General features: G+C 44.9%; 1 protein-coding gene and 1 long non-coding RNA gene across 2 annotated transcripts in view; one reads left to right on the plus strand and one right to left on the minus strand.

Moving 5' to 3' along the window:
* Positions 1-223: 223 nt before the first annotated feature.
* Positions 224-22,099, minus strand: part of LOC144514235 (ATPase family AAA domain-containing protein 2-like) — a 35,213-nt gene continuing 13,337 nt past the window's right edge. The window contains exons 10-25 of the mRNA XM_078245431.1: positions 21,942-22,041; positions 21,077-21,192; positions 20,314-20,488; positions 20,020-20,108; positions 19,336-19,495; positions 18,077-18,167; positions 15,017-15,331; positions 12,051-12,165; positions 10,969-11,155; positions 9,092-9,277; positions 8,525-8,660; positions 8,088-8,284; positions 5,574-5,733; positions 4,950-5,072; positions 4,266-4,340; positions 224-1,553 (exon numbers count right to left, since the gene is read on the minus strand). Coding sequence (XP_078101557.1) covers positions 1,141-1,553; positions 4,266-4,340; positions 4,950-5,072; positions 5,574-5,733; positions 8,088-8,284; positions 8,525-8,660; positions 9,092-9,277; positions 10,969-11,155; positions 12,051-12,165; positions 15,017-15,331; positions 18,077-18,167; positions 19,336-19,495; positions 20,020-20,108; positions 20,314-20,488; positions 21,077-21,192; positions 21,942-22,041 — 2,638 coding nt within the window. The 3' untranslated portion in view covers positions 224-1,140. The remainder of the gene's footprint in view (positions 1,554-4,265; positions 4,341-4,949; positions 5,073-5,573; positions 5,734-8,087; positions 8,285-8,524; positions 8,661-9,091; positions 9,278-10,968; positions 11,156-12,050; positions 12,166-15,016; positions 15,332-18,076; positions 18,168-19,335; positions 19,496-20,019; positions 20,109-20,313; positions 20,489-21,076; positions 21,193-21,941; positions 22,042-22,099) is intronic.
* Positions 14,314-15,714, plus strand: LOC144514236 (uncharacterized). The gene is made up of 3 exons (XR_013501287.1): positions 14,314-14,620; positions 14,919-15,528; positions 15,571-15,714. It is a non-coding gene; the product is annotated as an uncharacterized LOC144514236 (long non-coding RNA).

The following is a 22,099-nucleotide window of genomic DNA, read 5'->3' on the forward strand; positions in this document are numbered from 1 at the left end:
ATAACAATGAAATGCTGCGTTACTGACTTTAGACCAGGTTTTTGTTGGTCAATGGTGCCATCACTTCCCACTGCCTCAAGATAGCAATACGCCCAGAATGCACCTGAACACACCTCCCTGTAAGACCAGCACGCCCAGAATGCACCTGAACACACCTCCCTGTAAGACCAGCACGCCCAGAATGCACCTGAACACACCTCCCTGTAAGACCAGCACGCCCAGAATGCACCTGAACACACCTCCCTGTAAGACCAGCACGCCCAGAATGCACCTGAACACACCTCCCTGTAAGACCAGCACGCCCAGAATGCACCTGAACACACCTCCCTGTAAGACCAGCACGCCCAGAATGCACCTGAACACACCTCCCTGTAAGACCAGCCACGGGCGCAGGTGCATTTGCTATTTAAACGACGTGGGCGCTGGACAGGAAACCGACAACTGCGTCGGTCTTAAACTAGCGAAGACACTTGCGTCGGGCTTTGCGCTGCGCCGGGTGCGAGACAGGGGGCTCGTCTCAAAAGGTTTGAGAATCTGTGGGTCAACCTTTCAGCTGTGAGTGAATGTTCTTAACTGGTGTTTTTTAAATGAGGAGAAAACGTCTGTTGTTTACTGGCTGGATCTGCCAGGCGACACACAGTAAGGGTTGCGTTCTCAGCGCTGCGTTACGTCAGCTTGGCTCGACGCCCGGACGTCTGCAGAGCCTCAGGGTCTGAAGCGTTGGCCTGCTGCAGCTCGTTGGGCAGCAGCTGAAGCAGCTCGTAGCAGCAGAAAGGTACTTTACTGTCACATACACGTACATGTAGCGAAATGTAACGCTCAAGGGGAGCAGTGGAAAGCCATTTACAGCGCCCCGGGGGACCAACTCCAGATCTGAGCCAGTGCCTTGCTCGAGGGCACTGACTTGGAGAAGCTAGTACATGGTGTTTTTGATGGTGGGGGAAACCGGAGCAAACCCACGCAAACACGGGGATAACATACAAATTCCACACAGAAAGGCCCGGAACGACCTGGATTCAAACCCAGAACCTCCTTGCTGTGAGGCCCCAGTGCCCCACTGGGCCACCGTGCTGCACCTGACGCAGAAGCAGCAGAAGCAGCCAAAGCAGTTTTGCACACTTTTACTTCCCATCCGCAGAGTCACTCGCACTGCCAACGCCGTCCTGGCGTCCTGTAAACATACCGACCTGTTTCTCCAAAACAAACCCCGTTTGCCATGGCGTTCTGGTTCGGGGGAGTTCGGCGGCACCCGTTGACGAGGACTCCGTTCTCGATATCTGAGACGCCGTTCAAGTCGCGGTGGAACCCGTTCGCGGCGGCGTTCGGGTGCTCCCCGTCGTCGCTGCTCTCTGACGCGGCAGATGAGCTCGGGTGAGCAAAGCTGCCGTTCTGCGCTCTCGTTTCCCCCGCGCCCGACTCGGAGTGGCCCCCGCTGGACGTGGGCGGAGAGGGAGGCGAGGCGGGGGCCGGCCGCTTCTTTTTCTTGGTTGTCTTGATGACGCCGGTGCTCCACTTTGATTTTCTTGGCTGTTTGGGGCGTTTCTTCTTCCGAGCTGCAAAGAGAAGCGAGAGGGGGGTGAGCGAGGGGGCGAGAGAGGAGGGGGTCGTTAGAAAGAGCGATGAGTGAAGGCCGGAGGACGCTGAGTGCAATCAAACCTCCGTCTTCTCGCCACTTGATTCCCCTCATCTTCTTCTCTTGACTTTTGGCTCTTTCATCTGCACTCTCGCCCTCGTTACTGCTGAAACTGCGTCTTCCTCCGCTCTCTCACCCTCACCCTCACTCTCACTCTCTCACCCTCTCACTCTCACACCCTCTCACTCTCACTCTCTCACCCTCTCACTCTCTCACCCTCACTCTCACCCTCACTCTCACTCACCCTCACTCTCACCCTCACCCTCTCTCTCTCTCACTCTCTCACTCTCTCACTCTCACACTCTCACTCTCTCACCCTCACCCTCTCACCCTCACTCTCTCACTCTCACCCTCACTCTCTCACTCTCACCTTCACCCTCACTCTCACCCTCACCCTCTCTCTCTCACACCCTCACTCTCTCACTCTCACCCTCACTCTCTCACTCTCTCACCCTCACTCTCTCACCCTCACTCTCTCACTCTCACCCTCACTCTCTCACCCTCACTCTCTCACCCTCACTCTCTCACTCTCACACCCTCACTCTCTCACCCTCACCCTCTCACTCTCACCCTCTCACTCTCACCCTCACTCTCTCACTCTCACACCCTCACTCTCACCCTCACTCTCACTCTCTCACCCTCTCACTCTCACTCTCTCACCCTCACTCTCACCTTCACCCTCACTCTCACCCTCACCCTCTCACTCTCTCACCCTCACTCTCACCCTCACTCTCTCACTCTCTCACCCTCTCACTCTCACCCTCACCCTCTCACTCTCTCACACCCTCACTCTCTCACCCTCACTCTCACCCTCACTCTCTCATTCTCTCACTCTCACCCTCTCACCTTCACCCTCACCCTCTCACTCTCACCCACCCTCACTCTCACCCTCACTCTCATCCTCTCACCCTCACCCTCTCACTCTCTCACTCTCACCCTCACTCTCACCCTCTCACCCTCACTCTCTCACTCTCTCACCCTCACTCTCTCACCCTCACTCTCTCACCCTCACACCCTCACTCTCTCACCCTCACTCTCACCCTCACTCTCTCACTCTCTCACTCTCACCCTCACTCTCTCACTCTCACCCTCTCACCCTCACTCTCACCCTCTCACTCTCACCCTCACTCTCACCTTCACCCTCACTCTCACCCTCACCCTCTCACTCTCTCACCTTCACCCTCACTCTCGTTGAATGAACACTGAACTTTTTGTTGCAAAACAGCAGCCAAATAAAAATGCTAAGAGTCTGTTTTTTTTTATCCAACACACGCACGCACAGACACACACACACACACACACACACACACAGTCAAAATAAAAATGCTAAGAGTCTGGGTTTTTTTTTTATCCAAAATTGGTCCCAAAATGAGACATTTGACGAAGTGACCAGGTTTTAAGTTATAAATGTTAATACATCTAAATCCTTTGAATGGGGCCTGACTTGAAGCTGTTTGTTTTGAGACTCTTGAGACGCCAGAAATTATATCAACTGATGTATTTATTAAGTTTATAATATTAAAAGTAGAGATGTTCCGATACCTATACTGGTATCAGTATCAGAGGAGATACTGATACCAGTATCGGAGGAGATACCGGTATCAGTATCGGAGGAGATACCGGTATCAGAGGAGATACTGATACCAGTATCGGAGGAGATATCGGTATCAGAGGAGATACTGATATCAGTATCGGAGGAGATACCGGTATCAGAGGAGATACTGATACCGGTATCAGAGGAGATACTGGTATCAGTATCGGAGGAGATACCGGTATCAGTATCTCCTCTGATACCGGTATCAGAGGAGATACTGATACCAGTATCGGAGGAGATACCGGTATCAGTATCTCCTCCAATACTGCCTAAAACGCTGGTATTGGTATCGGGAAGTACTGGAGTTAATGCACCGATCCGATACCACGTAATAAAGCCCTAAAGAAAATCTACGTTAAAGTAGTTTATTTATGTTATTTTTCCGTTATAACTGACTGTCAAACTGCAGAATAACAGAAAGTTCTGGGGCGTTCATGTTTCACAAAGAGTTTAACCTGAGCCAGACCGACAACAAAGATATCACATCACAGATATCACAAATAATATCACATCCATACAGGGATAGTAGTATACAGCTGTTATACATCATATCATCCATACAGGGATAGTAGTATACAGCTGTTATACATCATATCATCTATACAGGGATAGTAGTATACAGCTGTTATACATCATATCATCCATACAGAGATAGTAGTATACAGCTGTTATACATCATATCATCCATACAGGGATAGTAGTATACAGCTGTTATACATCATATCATCCATACAGGGATAGTAGTATACAGCTGTTATACATCATATCATCCATACAGGGATAGTAGTATAAAATATATGACACACTGGTATCGGATCGGTACTCTCGGTATCGGCCGATACGCAGGTTCAGGTATCAGAATCGGTATCGGACCATCTCTAATTAAAAGTAGTTAACTGTACTGGCACCGAGTCTACAAGGAGGTCAGTTGCCCCGGTGTTGTTGTTGTTGTGCTTTCTCACCTGTAGACGTCGGCAACAAAAGAGATTATTGGAGAGAACTAATAACATCTGATCCTTGGGGGGGGGGGGGACTTACGTCGAGGGCTGTTTCTGGTCGAGCTGCAGACGCCGTCGGCCTCCTCCGAGCCGCCCTCCGGCCCGCAGAGAGACGCTGAAAAACAACAAGAACAAAACTCAGAGGTTCGATGGCGGGAGTCTCTACGGTGGCCCTAACGGACAAAACGCAACGAAATGTTGTCGCTTTCTGAAATGTTGTTTTTTCTAATTTGTTGTGTTTTTTAAAAATGTTTTCTGAGTTGTTGTGTTTTCTAAAATGTTGTGCTTCCTTAAATGTGCTTTGTGAAACGTCGTTGTGTTTTGTCCTTCGGGGCTGCTGCATTTACATTTTGTATTGAAATGGTCCCATATTGTAAAAAGTGAGATCTGAATGTCTTTTCTTTGTCATAAAGTATGTCAAGGTGCTTTATAAATACTGTAAAAGTATCAAAAAACGCTCAATATACAGAGAAATACGCAACAGCCCGTATTCAGAAACTTAAAGAGACAGGCGCTAAAACTGAAGAGCGTTTCAGACAGACCTGAAATGAGCATAATATGGGACCTTTAAGAATATGGGACCTCTTTGCCACAGTTGGGTTAGATGTTTGAGACTGATTTGATTTAACAGTGTCCGTGATGATGATCACTTCTTCATCTGACACACACACACACACACACACTCACATGACAGACACGAGGAGACAGTTTCAGGACGTTTCACCTCTCTTGATGCGCGACTCCTTGACCTCCTCGCAGACTCTCTCAAAGTCTTCGTCCAGCTCGTCTCGGATGATGGCGCGCACCGTGTCCTTCAGGGCGCACGCACGGTGACGGATGTGACGGTCTGACACACACACACACGCGCAGACACACGCACGCACGCAGACACACACACAAGTACACACACACATACACACACAGACACACACACACGCACACACACAGACACACAAGTACACACACACGCAGACACACACCAGACACACACACACCAGACACACGCACGCACGCATGCACACACACAGACACACAAGTACACACACGCAGACACACAAACGCGCACACAGACACACACACAGACACATGCACGCATGCACACACGCACGTGCACACACGCACACACACAGTTACACGTAAATAGTAAAATATATAACTATTAAAACATAATTCTTCAAACCTATTACAGTAAGGTGTGTCAAACACGGCGTTAACATTTTTCATTGTAGTTTCATCCATCAAAATGTAATTTTTTTGATTAATCGTTTAGTCTATAACATTTTAAAGTTAATAAGTCCTGTCACAATGTCCCAGAGGTTCAGATCTGGACCTCTACAGCTGGTCTCACCCATGGGGTCGCTGTCCGGGTTGTACTCGAGGGCGTTCTGCCAGATGAGGTCGGCGTCCGACACGAACTCGCCGACGGTGACGTACTTCTGCTCGTCGATGTTGGTCAGCAGCGTGGAGAAGTCCATGGGCTTCCTGATCACCAACATGTAGTCCGGGACCTGGACGGAGAAAAGGAAGAAGGGAAGGAAGGGAGGAAGACTTAGACTTAGTAAGCATGAATGTCCCCGAGAGGCCATTAGTTGTATAGTACTTCACAGTTGTTTCTCCGACACACTTTGAGGCGTTTTCCTTCCACTTAAAAAGATGAAATCAAAAGTCAGTTCTTGATCTCGGAAGCAGAAGACAAAACAACGTCGCCAGTTTTGCTCAGTTGTCATCGAACTGTAGATTCTTTATGAACCCTCCTGGTGTCCTCTGTATCAGAAACGGGTTTCTTTTTAACCATATTACCCAAAAATAACACGGATCACTCTCACCCTCACTCTCACCCTCACTCTCACCCTCACCTCACCCTCACCCTCACCCTCACCCTCACTCTCACTCTCACCCTCACTCTCACCCTCACCTCACCCTCACCCTCACTCTCACCCTCACCCTCACCCTCACCCTCACTCTCACCCTCACTCTCACCCTCACCCTCACTCTCACCCTCACTCTCACTCTCACTCTCACCCTCACTCTCACCCTCACTCTCACCCTCACCCTCACTCTCACCCTCACTCTCACCCTCGTTGAATGAACACTGAACTTTTTGTTGCAAAACAGCAGCCAAATAAAAATGCTAAGAGTCTGTTTTTTTTTTATCCAACGCACAAACACACAAACACACACACACACACACACACACACACACACAAACAAACATACACACACACACACACACAGACATACATACACACACACGCACACACACAAACATACACACACACAAACACACACAGACATACACACACACATGCACACGCACAGACATACACACACACGCTACACGCACAAACATACACACACACACACACACATGCACACGCACAAACATACACACACACACACAGAGACACACACACAAACATACACACACACACACAAACATACACACACAAAAATGTCAGAAAAAGTGTCAAAGTCATCGAAAAATGCGTCAAAACAGTGTTTTTGACCCGAGAGGACATGGTCGGTGGGATGACCACACAAGGTTAAGGACTTCTCATCCATGTATATATGTTGAAGTTTACTTTCACTTCTCTGCTTTCTCATTAAGTTTATTACGTCTGCTCGAATAGTCGACTAATCGGTCGTTTCGGTCTTGGTCGACTAAGATTTCTTTAGTCAATTAGTCATTTTGTTATGTAGATGCATGTAGTTACTAGAGTACGGATCGTGTGTGTGTGTGGCTATGTCTGTGTGTGTCTGTAGCTATGTCTGTGTGTGTCTGGAGCTGTGTGTGTGTGTGTGTGTGTGTGGCTATGTCTGTGTGTGTCTGTAGCTATGTCTGTGTGTCTGTGTGTGTGTATGTCTGTGTGTCTGTAGCTATGTCTGTGTGTGTGTGTCGCTATGTCTGTGTGTGTGTGTGTGTGTGTGTGTGTGTGTGTGTGTGTGTGTGTGTGTGTGTGTGTCTGTAGCTATGTCTGTGTGTGTGTGTAGCTATGTCTCTGTGTGTGTGTGTGTGTGTGTGTGTCTGTGTGTGTGTAGCTATGTCTGTGTGTCTGTAGCTATGTCTGTGTGTGTGTGTCGCTATGTCTGTGTGTGTCTGTAGCTATGTCTGTGTGTGTGTGTCGCTATGTCTGTGTGTGTGTGTGTGTGTGTGTGTGTGTGTGTGTGTGCGCCCCCATTTATGTCTAAGAAAAAGCCGAACCCCCCGAAACCGAAGTTGAGGTAACTCTCTCGAGATAGAGCCTTACTTTCTTTTTTTGATACAGAGGAGTTATCAGCACTTTTACGTTTCTCCCCCATGTTTCATTCATAAAATAGTGATGCTGTGGCGGCAGGACAACGAGGATGCTAGCTGCTAAACAAAAATACATAGTTTTTATACAGACTTCTGTATAAATTATATATTCTAGTGTATTATCATAATTTGTTTAACATGTGCAAATATTTTTTTGACAGATAAAGACTTGCCCCCCCCGTGATCTCTGCCGCCCCCTGAGGTTGGGAACCACTGCTCTAGTAGTTACAGCAAGAAAGACGGAATAGCTTGTTTAAGTCAGTTGCACTCCTCGCCACTAGGCGGCGACATTGACCAGTGAATGGCAGAGTGAACTCTTAGGGCAGAACTAACAAACGGAGTGTTTTTAATTAAAATATGTGGCATCAGATTCCTCCTCCTGTCGTTAATCTGCACCTGCTACATATTTCTATTTCTAAGAAACTTCTGACCACATCTCTGGTAATAATAATTTCTGGGACAATGTATCGTCCAGCTAAATTTGTTATCGTGCGAGCGTTGGTCGACTACGAATCCTTTCATTGGAGAACAGTTTCCTCCAGGTTTAGTCCATAAAAACCCACTCACCTCCTCTATGTCGACCGGTTTGGTGAAGGCCTTGAAGCGGCGGTCCAGACTCAGACGCTCGGTGACGTTGCGCAGGAAGAGGCGGAGCTCCCGCAGCACGTCCTCCTCCTGCTCCTCCCGATGGAGGCGGTCCTGCTCCGGCAGCTGGCGGGGGGGAGGCAGCGGAGCCAGGGGAAGGATCTCCATGGCCTGAGTCACTGAGAGGTGGACCAGGCCCCCCAAAAATATATATATCAGCATTTATTTCATGCTTTACCTTTACACTTTATGTTGTGGTTTAATCCTCTGAGGGGGGATTTCACACCTGCCTCGTTTTGGTCCAGACTCTCAGACTTTACAGTTTGATCTGGATCAAAACTACAGGTGTAAAACCTCCCTCGGACCAAACAGCCGAAATTTGGTTCGATGAAAAAGAACGACAAGATGGAGTCACATACGTGCTCTTTTGGTGGAGGGCGGCGGCTCGGCCGCCTGGTTCAGGATGAGGTCCCGGAAGAAGTCGGTCCTCTCCAGCCGCATGGGAACACTGACGGTGTAAACCTCCCCGTACTCCTCCCGGAACAGAAGCTGAATCTGAGGATGGAAAGGGAGGTAGACGTCAGCTCGATACAAAAGGTTTAACCAGCCATGTTGTTCTCAAAAACTTTCTATATCAGAACTATGGCAAAAGAATGTTGAAAATAGTGACAAATGTTGGAAAAAGCTAAAAGAAATCTGAAAAAGTGACCCAAAAAAACAACGTTAGAGACCCTTTTCAGTTACTTTGTAAACTCAGCAACGGATGTGATTTAAAACGCAGCAAAGTACAATACTTCAAACGAAAGTAAAAATAACAGTACACATTTTAAGAACTACTTTAAAAAGTAAAAGGACACAAATAACTACTCAATTACAGTAACGTGAGTAATTGTAATTTGTTACTTTGCACCTCTGCTACCCTCCCCCCATTCAAAATGAATGGAAAGACCTGCGTTTTTTCGGGGGGGTTCGGTCCAGCTGCTCACCTCTGGGTCCAGCTGTTGTCGGGGGACGCTGCAGGTGGCGAGGAGGAGGATGGGGGAGAGGGAGGGGATGCTGCCCAGCAGGCTGAGGAAGGACGCCCTCAACGAGGACGGGGCAGTGTCCCACCACTGCTGGATGTGAGGCATGTAGAGGATGCTGGGAGACGTCCGCTTGGCCTCGCAGAACACCTGATGGGGAGGGGGCAGACAACATTTTATTCACCTTTTATTCTTTACAGGCAAGTCATTAAACAACACTGCATATTTCCTCTTTTTGCTACCTTTTTATGGCTTTATTTTGAAATTACGCTTGATTTGTGTTATTATTTTAGTGTCTTTCACTGTTTTAAGAAGTGCTGCTTGACAATTATGATCTCATGTTCTGATTTTTGTATGTCATGGGGGGGGGGGGGCTTACATGGGTTTCTGATTCCTAATTCATATCCTAAATCTTTGTTGATGGCAAATTAACCTATACTGTATACTTGTGCATCCACAGACATCCTTTATTCGTACCTCTAAATATGTATTTTTATTTTTTTATATATATATTTTTTTATATTGTTACTTTATTTTAATATACATTTTTATTTTATGTGTATTTATTTACTTTATCGCCTACTTGGATGTGTATGTATATATGTTTTCCTGTATAACTATTATTTGCATAGGCAGTATGTGGGGGGTGGGGGGAGCAAAAAAAAACAACTAAATGTTTGTTGCCAAATGTCTGTAAGCAATTGCTGTTCTTTCTTGCAAATAAAAAGATTTATGAAGTTGTCTAAATAACGTGTGCAGTTTCCTGTCATCACCACTAGATGTCCCTAAAGGACAGCTGAGCTTCCAGCTGTCGCTGCCATCTCATCGAGTCTAGGGAACCTTATTTGACATGTGAAATGAGTGCAGCTCTTCACCATTTGACTCTACTTGGATTATGCAGCTTCACTTTAACCACGAGATCCCCCGCCGGATATTAAATCAACAAAAGTAAGACAGGAAGTCACGCACAGTGCATTGTTAACCGTTCCACCTGGTGAAACACCATTTCTCATCTACATCCTGCAGAGTTTCATTCCATGTTTTGTCCACACTGAAATCTTCTCCTCACCGTCTGAGTTTTAGCATTTTATCTGGACTAACGAAACTCCCCAAGACTCAAATAGTTGGGAATTAATTCAAGATTTAAGTCACCATAAGTCTACATCGGTGTAGTTTGGATCAACAGAAGTATATTTCCAGGATAAAACCTGACATTCAGGGCTTAAGCGGATGTCCCTCCCCTTCCTCTCTCTCTCTCTCTCTCTGTGTGTTTGCCGTTCTCAAACTCTGTTCTTTTCGGGAAACAACGACAAACATCGAGCTAGCGAGCTACACGCTGAAAATATTAAGTGTTGAAGAACATTTGGATGGTGCAACAAGGCAGGTCTGTTCGGTTCTTACAGGGAATGATTGTAAAGATTTATAAAGAATGTGTTTAGGGCATTTCCTCTCTAATTGGGAGGTTTTGGGACTGATTGGTGGGATTGTTGTGGACGAAGTCCACACGGAGACACACTGGTAAGAGATAATCAGGTTTAATTATGTATCAGCTCATTTAAATAGCTCACGTTACTGTATTGTGTCAACAGTTAACTTCATGTAATATTATATGTGGCGTTTTCTTATGCGGGGTGCAAATGTTCCACCAAAACAAGTTCCTTCCTGAGACTGTTCAGCAGAGCCTCCGTCGCTGCGTCCGGAGCTCAGCACCACCCAAGATGATTGTGATTGGTTTAAAGAAATGCAAAACAACCCAGGGCGTTTTTTTGCATCTGTGGTGTAGCCAGACCTTACTGCTCAGTGCTGCAGAGATAAGAGCCTAACGTCAGTGTGACGGTCACCTGGGCGCAGGCTTCCTCCGGCGAGGTGCTGCTGACTCCAAACAGCACGGCCGAGTCCAGACTGTGGACGGGGAAGCGCTCCAGAGTCTGCAGAACCGCAGGAGCCAGATGGGAGGTCTGACCGGCACCGGGACGCCCTGCCAGGAGCATCCTGGGACGGTGGGACGTTGGGTGTTTGACTGCACTCCTGCAGGAAGGGAGGAGAGCGGTGAGCCGTGTAACAGAGGGAGGGAGAGAAAGCAAAGGCCTGTAACAACCATTACATACAGTAGCTGTCTAATTGTCAATTCTTTTTTTTACGTAATCGCGTTTAATCGTCATAATCGTTTCTTTGTTTAACCGCAATTAATTGCTAACATTAGCTAAGGACCTAAGGCTTATGATTTTGTTAAGATATGCCAAATTGTAACTATATAAGTGATTATTGGTCGGACTATATATTTTTTATTATTATTTCAACTGTTAGTTGTTGGCACTTGACCCAAAACCCGTTCATAGCAACTGTTATATGATAATAAAGAGGCATTGTTTACTTCATAGGCTGTGTATTATGTGTTACTACATAGCTGGGTCACATGACAGTGAGTAAACAAAAGATGTATCCTGGAATTCATTCAGAAATATGTTTAAAAAAGTACAACATATTAGAAATATTTTTAAAGTGAACCGTCCCGACCGAGAGACTTCTCAACAGACCCAAACAGAATCTGCAGATTTCTTTTAGTTTAGTTTAGTTAGATGGTCGCTAAGAAGATGGGGCATATATGTCACATACTGCGTTGCTCTGATTAGTTGTAGGTCTATCTGTTGCTCTGATTGGTTGTAGGTCTATCTGTTGCTCTGATTGGTTGTAGGTCTATCTGTTGCTCTGATTGGTTGTAGGTCTATCTGTTGCTCTGATTGGTTGTAGGTCTATCTGTTGCTCTGATTGGTTGTAGGTCTATCTGTTGCTCTGATTGGTTGTAGGTCTATCTGTTGCTCTGATTGGTTGTAGGCCTATCCAATTGAGTGCAGAGGCATTTGAATTTTCTTTACAAAAAGTGTACGTTAGGGCAGTAAAGTATCCGATGTTGACGACTCACCTGGCAAAGTGCAGGAAGTGTCTGCTCTTGGAGGTGGAGGGGGCGGAGATGCTGGATGTGCTGGAGGCATCGTCTCCTCCGTACTGGTCGTCGTCGAGGATACCAGAGGTCAGATCTGACGCGCGGAAAAACAACAATAAGGGCCAGACATGCAGAGTTCATGACTTTTATTTAACCGAAAAAGTCAAATATCTTGGACTGTTTTATTTGTGTCTCGTGTAGCTTCCTCACGTACAGTTTGGTCGACATAAAACCCTAAAAAAGCCATCATAGAATTTAGCAAAACATGAAAAACAAAGATTACATTTTTAAAAGCAGGCGACCACACAGCTATGGCTGTAATCTCCCAGTCGACTAGTCGATTTATTGGTCGATACGCTCGACGAAAATTCTGATTGGTTGATTTTTTTCTTTTTTTTCAAATTTATTTTTATTATTATTATTATTATTTTTTGCCATGTTAATTTCTTTTTTTTTATTTATTTTTATTATTATTATTTTTTGCCGTGTTAATTTCTCTTTTTTTTTTAAATTTTTTTTTTTTTTTATTATTATTATTTTTTGCTGAGTTAATTTCTTTCTATTTTTTTTTAATTTATTTTTATTATTATTATTTTTTGCCATGTTAATTTTTAATTTATTTATTTTTATTATTATTTTTTGCCGTGTTAATTTTTTTATTTTTTATTTTTATTTTTATTATTATTATTATTTTTTGCTGTGTTAATTTCTCTCCTTTTTTTTATTTATTTATTTTTATTATTATTTTTTGCCGTGTTAATTTCTCTTTTTTTTGAATTTATTTTTATTTTTATTATTATTTTTTGCCATGTTAATTTCTCTTAATTTTTAATTTTTTTATTTTTATTATTATTTTTTGCCGTGTTAATTTCTTTTTTTTTTTTTTTATTTCTTTTTATTATTATTTTTTGCCGTGTTAATTTTTTTTTTAAATTTATTTTTATTATTATTTTTTGCAGTGTTAATTTCTTTCTTTTTTTTTATTATTATTTTTTGCCGTGTTAATTTCTTTCTTTCTTTATTTTTTTTTATTATAATTTTTTGCCGTGTTAATTTCATCAGGTGGAAAGCACTAATTGCTAACGGGGGTGTTTTCAGAGCACCCCTGTTTCACAGGTAACAGTCTGTCCTCAGAACACCCCCCTTGTTTTCACTTTTTGGATCAGCCCAACCCACTGGAGACAGAATGAAGAACGTACTAGAAGGTCTGCTGAATATTTATTTAATCGTGAGCGTTTACTGTATAGTCCGTCCTCCTCTAACATGTCAAAGACATCGGCAGTGTGGCAGCATTTTACAAAAATAGATAATGGAAAAAAAGTCGAATGCAAGCAACAGTTAGCATATCACAGCTCAACTACAAACATGTCACATCACCTAAAAACGGTAAGCTAACTGGTCTGCGTTAGGTTGCCCCGTCTGTTTTGATTTGACTACTAGTTTTTATGTTTATTTATAATTCATTTAGGCGGACAAGGCTACAAAGTACTGCGCAGCTAATTAATCTAACGCCCCCCCTTTTCTTTGGTTGATTACAGCCCTGCACACAGCTGACTCCCAGCAACCTGTTTCACAGCCTGAATATGTAAACTCTCTGGTTGTGGGGGATTTTCTGAGGCTCAAAGTCATCAAATCTGCAAAACATCTTCTTTAAGTGTCACATAATTACAGTGTGACTGACTTTTTTTGGTGTTGTGCACAGCACAGCGGGGCAAAATTATTTGTGAACCTAAATTGATATGCGGGCCGGATCAACATTTGCAAGGGGCCAGATTTGGCCCCCGGGCCTTGAGTTTGACACATGTGCCCTAGAATCAATATTTTCCCAATGATTCACCTGAATATTTCTTGTGCATACGTTAAGGGGGTCTTTCCTCAAAATAAATGTGATGTTTTACAATAAAAAACAAAATGCAATTTGACATAATTCTGTTATTATCACCGTATCTGGGTCTAAAACGTTGGAAAAGCTGGAGCAGATAATAGATAACGCTGAAAAACATAAAGACAAAACTAAAGCTAAAGTCCAACTACAATCATTAGATCTGAGCAGAGTCTTTTAGTGAATTTGATGGGTTTTTTGTTGCTGTTTTTGGTGATTTTTTTGCCACATTTCACATTCATTCAGCTTAGGTTCTGCGGAAAACAACGGCTCGGGTGCTGCCCCTTATGACTTCAAATGGCGGGGAATAACCCTGGTATAGAGAGCCGAAGTCCCGCCCTTCTACTTCCGGTCCAATGGGACGTATCTTTGGAAAAAATATGAACGGGAGTGAACGGGGAAAGACAAATTATTTTTTGATCCCGTTTGAATTGAGCCATGAATTACACATATGATGTTCATCAGTTTAACAGATACTTTCGCAAGTCAAGAAAGTCTCAGTTTGTTGTTAAGCTGTTGAAGTATAAGACTGTGAAAATACATACTGTAATTACAAAGACTACACACTTCAAAGTCGCGTGGATGACGTCTTACTCAAACGGGCAGAGGATCTCACTCGTTATTTTGCTTCTCTGCTGAAAACACTTCACTGGATAAAACACATCAGGTAAGATAACGTTACATGTGTTGTGGAACAGAGCTAGGCTAGCTAGCTAGCTAGCGAGCAAGTTGAGCATCAAGCTAGGTGACGTTAATTGTCCGAGACGTAGTTCACTGAGTGGTTTCACACTAAACTAACTGGTCACGTGACAAACCTACGGCTAACTGAGACTTTCTTCGGTTGAAAAATGATCTTTTAAATTGACGAACATCATATATAGAATCCATAGCTCAATTCAAACGGGATTAAAAAAAGAATGTGCCTCTCCCCGTTCACTACCGGTCATATTCTTTTACGAATTTAGGTCCCATGAGGTCCACCGGAAGGGGAGGGACTTCGCCTCTATTGTGAGAGAAATGAATCGACAAAAGGATATCTTCCCAGCCTTCCGCTCCGACTCACCCGGCTCCCTCTTCCTCTTCATCCCTTGCTCGGCGTGCGGGAACAGCCTCTGCAGAGCCTCCAGGATGTCCCGCAGGGCGCCGCCCAGCAGCGCCTGAACCACGGGCGAGAGCGGCTTGGCTGGCAAGGCGGCTGAGCGCTGCGAGGCCGGGGACATCTTCCTCATGGCCGCCACGAAGTCACAGCTGCCGACGGCGATGGAGGAGACGTCCAGGAGGAGCTTCTGGGAGGTGGCGTAGATCTGCGGGTAGCGGCGGCGCAGAGCGCACAGCGCCGCCTCGGTGCACACCGCCCTGATGTCAGCGCCGCAGTAACCTGAGAGACGGGACGGGGATCAACCGACAGATTCATTAAGTCCCGCAGAGGCGTACAACGAAAGCTCGGTGATTAACTTCATAGTTGACAAGTAATCAAGTCATCGATTCATCTCTGCAGCTCTGAACTTTATGTTTTAAAGAAGAAAGGAAGTACGTAGGAAGGAGGGAAGGAAGAAAAGAAGAGGAGGGAAGGAAGTACAGTACGTAGGAAGGAGGGAGGGAAGAAAAGAAGAGGAGGGAAGGAAGTACAGTACGTAGGAAGGAGGGAGGGAAGAAAAGAAGAGGAGGGAAGGAAGGAAGGAAGTACAGTACGTAGGAAGGAGGGAGGGAAGGAAAGAAGAGGAGGGAAGGAAGGAAGGAAGTACAGTACGTAGGAAGGAGGTAGGGAAGGAAAGAAGAGGAGGGAGGGAGGGAGGGAAGGAAGGAAGGAAGGAAGGAAGTACAGTACGTAGGAAGGAGGTAGGGAAGGAAAGAAGAAGAGGAGGGAAGGAAGGAAGGAAGTACAGTACGTAGGAAGGAGGTAGGGAAGAAAAGAAGAGGAAGGGAAGGAAGTACGTAGGAAGGAGGTAGGGAAGGAAAGAAGAGGAAGGGAAGGAAGTACGTAGGAAGGAGGTAGGGAAGGAAAGAAGAGGAAGGGAGGGAGGGAAGGAAGGAAGGAAGGAAGGAAGGAAGGAAGTACAGTACGTAGGAAGGAGGTAGGGAAGGAAAGAAGAGGAGGGAGGGAGGGAAGGAAGGAGGCAAAGATGGAAATAAAAAGGGAGGAAGGAATCATAAACATACAACAGTACCCAAACCAGAGTCACAGCTACAGTTACTTACAGCTCTGTATGTGATTCTACACCACATTTCTAGAACAATTGTCCTTCTGTAAGCACACATAGTAAGTGTTAAAATAATATTTGTCAGTTACTATTTCACGCAGCTACTGCTCTCCAACCTCGTGTTATTATATCAGGCCACTGAGACGTGTTTCTGTACGGTCAGCCACGTAGAAAATATATATAATATCAGATTTATAATCTGCCTGCTTTTTTTATAAAGAACATCCTTCACGACGAAGATACATACTTTTTCTCTGATTAGTATTAAAACTGTTTGCATTATAACAAGACAAAACACGGTTGCTGCTGTCGCCATCTGGTATCTGGGAGCCCGTGTCTTGTCCTCGTCTGGAGCACGGTGTGATGCTGAGGAAAGAACAGGCGCTCCTTGACTGAGATAACTGACGACATCGACTATGGACTATAGATATATATATCACATTCCACTTGCTATTATAAAAAGCGGCTGTAGAGAGCTTGTCATTAGGTCACTTCTGTACTCATGCTGTGAGTACTGTAACTGCCTCCTTGTTGGGTTCTTAAGTACCGTATTTTCCGGACTATAAGTCGCATCAGTCAAAAAATGCGCCATGAAGAGGAAAAAAACATAAGTCGCGCTGGACTATAAGTCGCATTTATTTAGAAATTTATTTCACAAAATCCAAGACCAAGAACAGACATTTAATCTGGAAAGGAGAGTTATTAAACTACCCAACAGCAGCCAGAACAAGGGGCTGAATACGGTAGGTGTCCTCTATGTTAACGTAACACATTAACAGTTATTAAACTACCCAACAGCCCCCAGAACAAGGGGCTGAATACGGTAGGTGTCTCTATGTTAACGTAACACATTAACAGTTATTAAACTACCCAACAGCCCCCAGAACAAGGGGCTGAATACGGTAGGTGTCCTCTATGTTAACGTAACACATTAACAGTTATTAAACTACCCAACAGCCCCCAGAACAAGGGGCTGAATACGGTAGGTGTCCTCTACGTTAACGTAACGTAACGGCACTGTTGACGAGCCTCTCCCAGCAGCACGTTGTTCAAGCACCCATCTGTGGACTCCTTCCTCCAGCTCTGGCCATCTGGATTTCAGCGCGACTAGCTTTCTTTGTTTTCTTCATTGCAGTAAGACTAACCTTTTCTCCAGTCCCTCACAAGTTTCTCTCTCACTCCAAACTCTCCTTCTGCTGCTCGATGACCGTTTTCGGCTGCGTGTTTTACTACCTGCAGTCTCCTGCAGCTTCTTTTCTTTCTCAGTTGTCTTTAGGAGCAGCATATAGTCGTCACAAGCCTAAAGCGCCTCTCGCGGCTGTAGACGGTAATGTTTTCAGCATGAAATAACATTTAAAACATGTCACATTATATATATTTTGATATATAAGTCGCAGGACCAGCCAAAGCATGAAAAAAAGTGCGACTTATAGTCCAGAAAATACGGTAAAATGAACTTTGATATAACTTCAGTGGTCCCGTCTATGCTTTGATAATGTAAATTATTCTAACAATCCTTCTTAACCCTTGTGTTGTCTTCCTGTCGACCGTGCAACTTTGTGTGTCTCTGGCTCGAAATTTCAACAAGTTGTCGTTCTTTTTCAATTTTATTCCCATTTTTTTTTGTCACTTTCTTTCCAATTTTTTGTCACTTTTGGCAAATTTTTTTTGTCACTTTTTTCAGCGTTTTTGTAGCTTTCTTCCAACATTTCTCACTTTTTTTTCCAACGTTCTTTTGTCATCTGATACAGAAAGTTTTTGTAAAGAACAGGAGGAGGGTTAATAAACTTAAACTTGTATCCAGAAAATGTGAGTTTGCGGTTTGTTGTGTATGATTTTTTCCACTAACAGTACATCTACAATATCTGATACTACTTCTCTTTTCATTTGTTGTGATGAAGCAGCCGTGCAGTCTTTCTTACCGACACATTTCTCAGCCAGCTCGTCCAGGAAATCTTCCGACGGACGAGGTTTCCACTGCCTGGTGTGGATTTTCAGAATCTCTTTACGAGACTGGAACACAAACGGAAGAAAACAGCCAGCTTGTTTAGACACCGTGTACGTTTTTTTAAACACGAGTCTTGCACCAAAATGACAATAAAATTAAAATAGAAAAAAGGAAAAATAACTTATAACTTCTGACAATTACATTTCGTGTCTAATTTTCAGCATTTAAGGGTAACAGGGTTTTTTTCAACCTGGACCCTATGTTCCTATGTTTCTGTGTGTAAGTAACTGATGGGAACAACAATCTTTGACATTGGTCCAGTATTAAGCGAGATCAAGCTACAATGTAAGTTAATAGGACAATTGTCCAGCTTGTATTGATCTTCACAAAAGTGCTGGTTTTACCACTGACAGGCTCAGATTAATATTCTAAGTGTCTGACAACATTTTTTTCTAAGGAGGTCGAACTTTCTGTTGAAAGGTCGACCTCCTTAGAAAATAAAAACATCCGCAAAATCGCGTTAACTAAACACACCAGACTCCATGTAAATAAACAGTAGTTTAAGCATCTTAAAACACACTTCATTCAAAGTCGACAGAAACAAAATCAAACTATGAAAACCCGTTTTGGGTCGTCTTTCCACTTTTCCAACCATCACAACTCTAGTTTTGGTTGAAATAAACACATACGTTACCGATTTACATGTGGAAATATGTTGGCTCTATACACGCTAAAAGTATTGCTTTTTTAAATGGAGTCTGGTGGGTTTAGAGCTAGCGACTTCAGAGCTGTTTCTGGTTAAACAGAAAGGTCTCAAAGAGGTTTTAAAGGTCTATCTCTGTAGGGATCCTTTCCATAATGTTGTCAGACACTTAGAATAATAATCTGAGCCTTTTAGCAGCAAAAACTGCACTTTTAGTGGACCAAATTGACAATGCACAGCATTGCACTGCACATTGCAGTCCGGTCTGTGGCTGCCAGTTACAGCGTTCATGCTTAATACTGGACCAATTTCAAAGATTGTTGTTCCTACCAGTCACTTAGACACAAAAACATAAGAAAAAAGGGTCCAGGTTGAAAAAAAAGGTACATTTTGTTTATGTACGCTGGATTTGGGATAGATCTGTAAACAAACCGAAATGCTAACAAGCAATACTGAATGTTTAGATGAATGTATATATGCAGCCCCATGACAACGTGCAGATATTATGACACATATGGAAAGGATGTCACCTCTCTGTCAGGCAGCCCGAAGAGGAACTCCCTGTCGAAGCGTCCGGGCCGTCGCAGCGCCGGGTCGATGGCGTCCAGGCGGTTTGTCGCTCCGATGACGACGACTTCGCCTCGGCTGTCCAACCCGTCCATCAGAGCCAGGAGCGTCGACACGATGGAGCTGCGGGACGGACATCAGCGAGAAAAAGAAAAATGAAAACTACTCTGCCTCCATAATGTCAGCTTCTGTCATTCTCTGTTGGGATCAACAGCTGATTCAGGTTGTCAGGTTCAAAGGCCCTCATACTCTGCTTCTGACTGGCTAGTAGTCCTTACCTAGGTACTGTCAGGGCACGCCCTCATACTCTGCTTCTGACTGGCTAGTAGTCCTTACCTAGATACTGTCAGGACATGCCCTCATACTCTGCTTCTGACTGGCTAGTAGTCCTTACCTAGATACTGTCAGGGCATGCCCTCATACTCTGCTTCTGACTGGCTAGTAGTCCTTACCTAGGTACGGTTGTTTATATGTTTATTGTGTACTCCATGAGAATGTATACGTTACAATGGTAACGGTACGCATAACACTGGCTGTCGCTCTGAGTCATTCTGCTACGATGATTTGAATGGTAAATTGGCCTTTCTATCCATTTTATTTCTATGGGTGGGAAGTATTTCTGCATCTCTGAGTGAGTTTGTTCTGACCTGTGTATCTGGTCCTGTCTGCTGGAGCGGACCGGTGCCAGGCCGTCGATCTCGTCAAAGAAGACGATGGACGGACGCATCTGATACGCCTGAAGGAAGAGAGAGACAGAGACACACACACACACACACACACACACGGTCACAAAAAATCTAAACTGATTAATTACAGGGTACAGTAACAATGTGACTGGGTAACAGACGCAGTGTTTCCCCTGTAATTGTACAGGCGGGGGGGGGGGGATCTGCAGCAGGCCAGCAGGGGGCAGCACGGCCAGGTATGATCCGGTGGGTTACCTGCTCAAACAGCAGCCGCAGCTGCCGCTCTGACTCGCCCACCCACTTGCTGAGGCAGTCCGCTCCCTTCCTCATAAAGAAGGCCACCTTCCTGTTACCGTGGCTACACTCATTGGCCAGCGCCCGGGCGACCAGCGTTTTCCCCGTCCCGGGAGGTCCATAAAACAGGCAACCTCTTGAGAGAGAGAGAGAGAGACAAAAAGATGTTCAATTATTGCTCCGACAATTAAAATCGAAGCTCCATCGATGCCTGTCTCTCACTGACTTATTGCAATAAATATGTTTTTGCTTTTATGTTTGAGGTGAACATTGTTTACTTATTTAATATTTAGTGGCAGGTCTACCAAAAAAAGAGGCAGACAGCTTGTGTGTTTAAACATCTGAATCATCTGTGTGTGTGCATGTGCGTGTGTGTGTGTGCATGTGCGTGAGCATGTGTGTGTGTGCGTGTGTGCATGTATATGTGTGTCTGTGCGTGCGTGCGTTCGTCTGTGTGTGTGTCTGTGTGTGCGTGCATGTGTGTCTCTGTGTGTGTGTGTGTGTACGTGTGTGCGTGCATGCGTGCGTGTGCATGCATGTGTGTCTCTGTGTGTGTGTTCTCTGTGTGTGCGTGCATGTGTGTCTCTGTGTGTGTGTGTGTACGTGTGTGTGTGTGCATGCGTGCGTGTGCATGCATGTGTGTCTCTGTGTGTGTGTGCATGCGTGCGTGTGTGCGTGTGTGTGTGTGTGTGTGTGTGTGTGTGTGTGTGTGCGTGTGTGTCACCTGGGAGGCTGGATGTGGAAGTTGTCAAAGACTTCTGGGTAGAGAAGCGGGAAGACGACCATCTCCTTCAGGGCTGAGATGTGACCCGACAGACCTCCGATGCTGTCGAACCCCACCTGAGGAGGGAAGGAGCCGGAGCGGGGAGGAGTGTGAGAGAGGATGGCGCCATGAGCAGATTTCCCTCTAAATCGTCACGTTGTAACGTGGAGAGCATTGTTCGAATACACGTCTGAACCAGGGGGCGGAGCTAGGGAGTGGAAAATGTTTTCTCCAAAGCCCCGAATCTTTTAGGGTTTTTAAATAACTTTATGTCGTTTCCCCTCAGTCTCTCTGAGTGGACCGGCAAATCAACACAGCAACCCTACCGATGTTATGGGACTTATAGACACAGAAACAAGGCAGTTTCTACTTATGTTGACAAAAAGGCGACAAAAAGGCGGCAAAAAGGCGACGACAAAGGTGACGAAAAAGGGGACAAAAAAACTGTTTCTACCGATGTTATGGGACTTATAGAAACAGAAACATCAGACAATTTCTGTCTCTTTAGGTGTGAGGAGGGATGCTGAGTCATCCTCAACATCTGTTGTGTTCTGGTTTCAGAATGATGAAGGCAGTTGGAGAAGAGTTAGATACAAAATAGGACATAAACAAGCAACAAAACCCCCCCCAAAAATAACAATAATAGAACAACTGAGAAACATCAGAAAAAGCGATAAAATGTCAGAAAAAGCAACAAAAACGTAGAGCAACGTATTATCAAACGGCTTGAAGAATAGTTAATAAACCCCCCGACCTCCACCCCCACCCAGGTTTGAGCTGAGCCCCAAATGTTTACAACGTCTGATTCCGCCTGGTCTGAACTCACCGATTGGTCGATGGCCATGGGATCGATGTCTGCCAGACCTGCTCCGGCGTTCATCTTGTCTCTGCGAGTCCCCACAGGATTCTCCGGACGCAGGCAGGAGCTGGCGGGGAGGAACCAAAACAAAAACCCAGAGTCAACAGATTGATAACATCAACAGC

This window comes from Sander vitreus, unplaced genomic scaffold (genome assembly GCF_031162955.1).
Source record: "Sander vitreus isolate 19-12246 unplaced genomic scaffold, sanVit1 ctg506_0, whole genome shotgun sequence".
Taxonomy (NCBI): domain Eukaryota; kingdom Metazoa; phylum Chordata; class Actinopteri; order Perciformes; family Percidae; genus Sander; species Sander vitreus.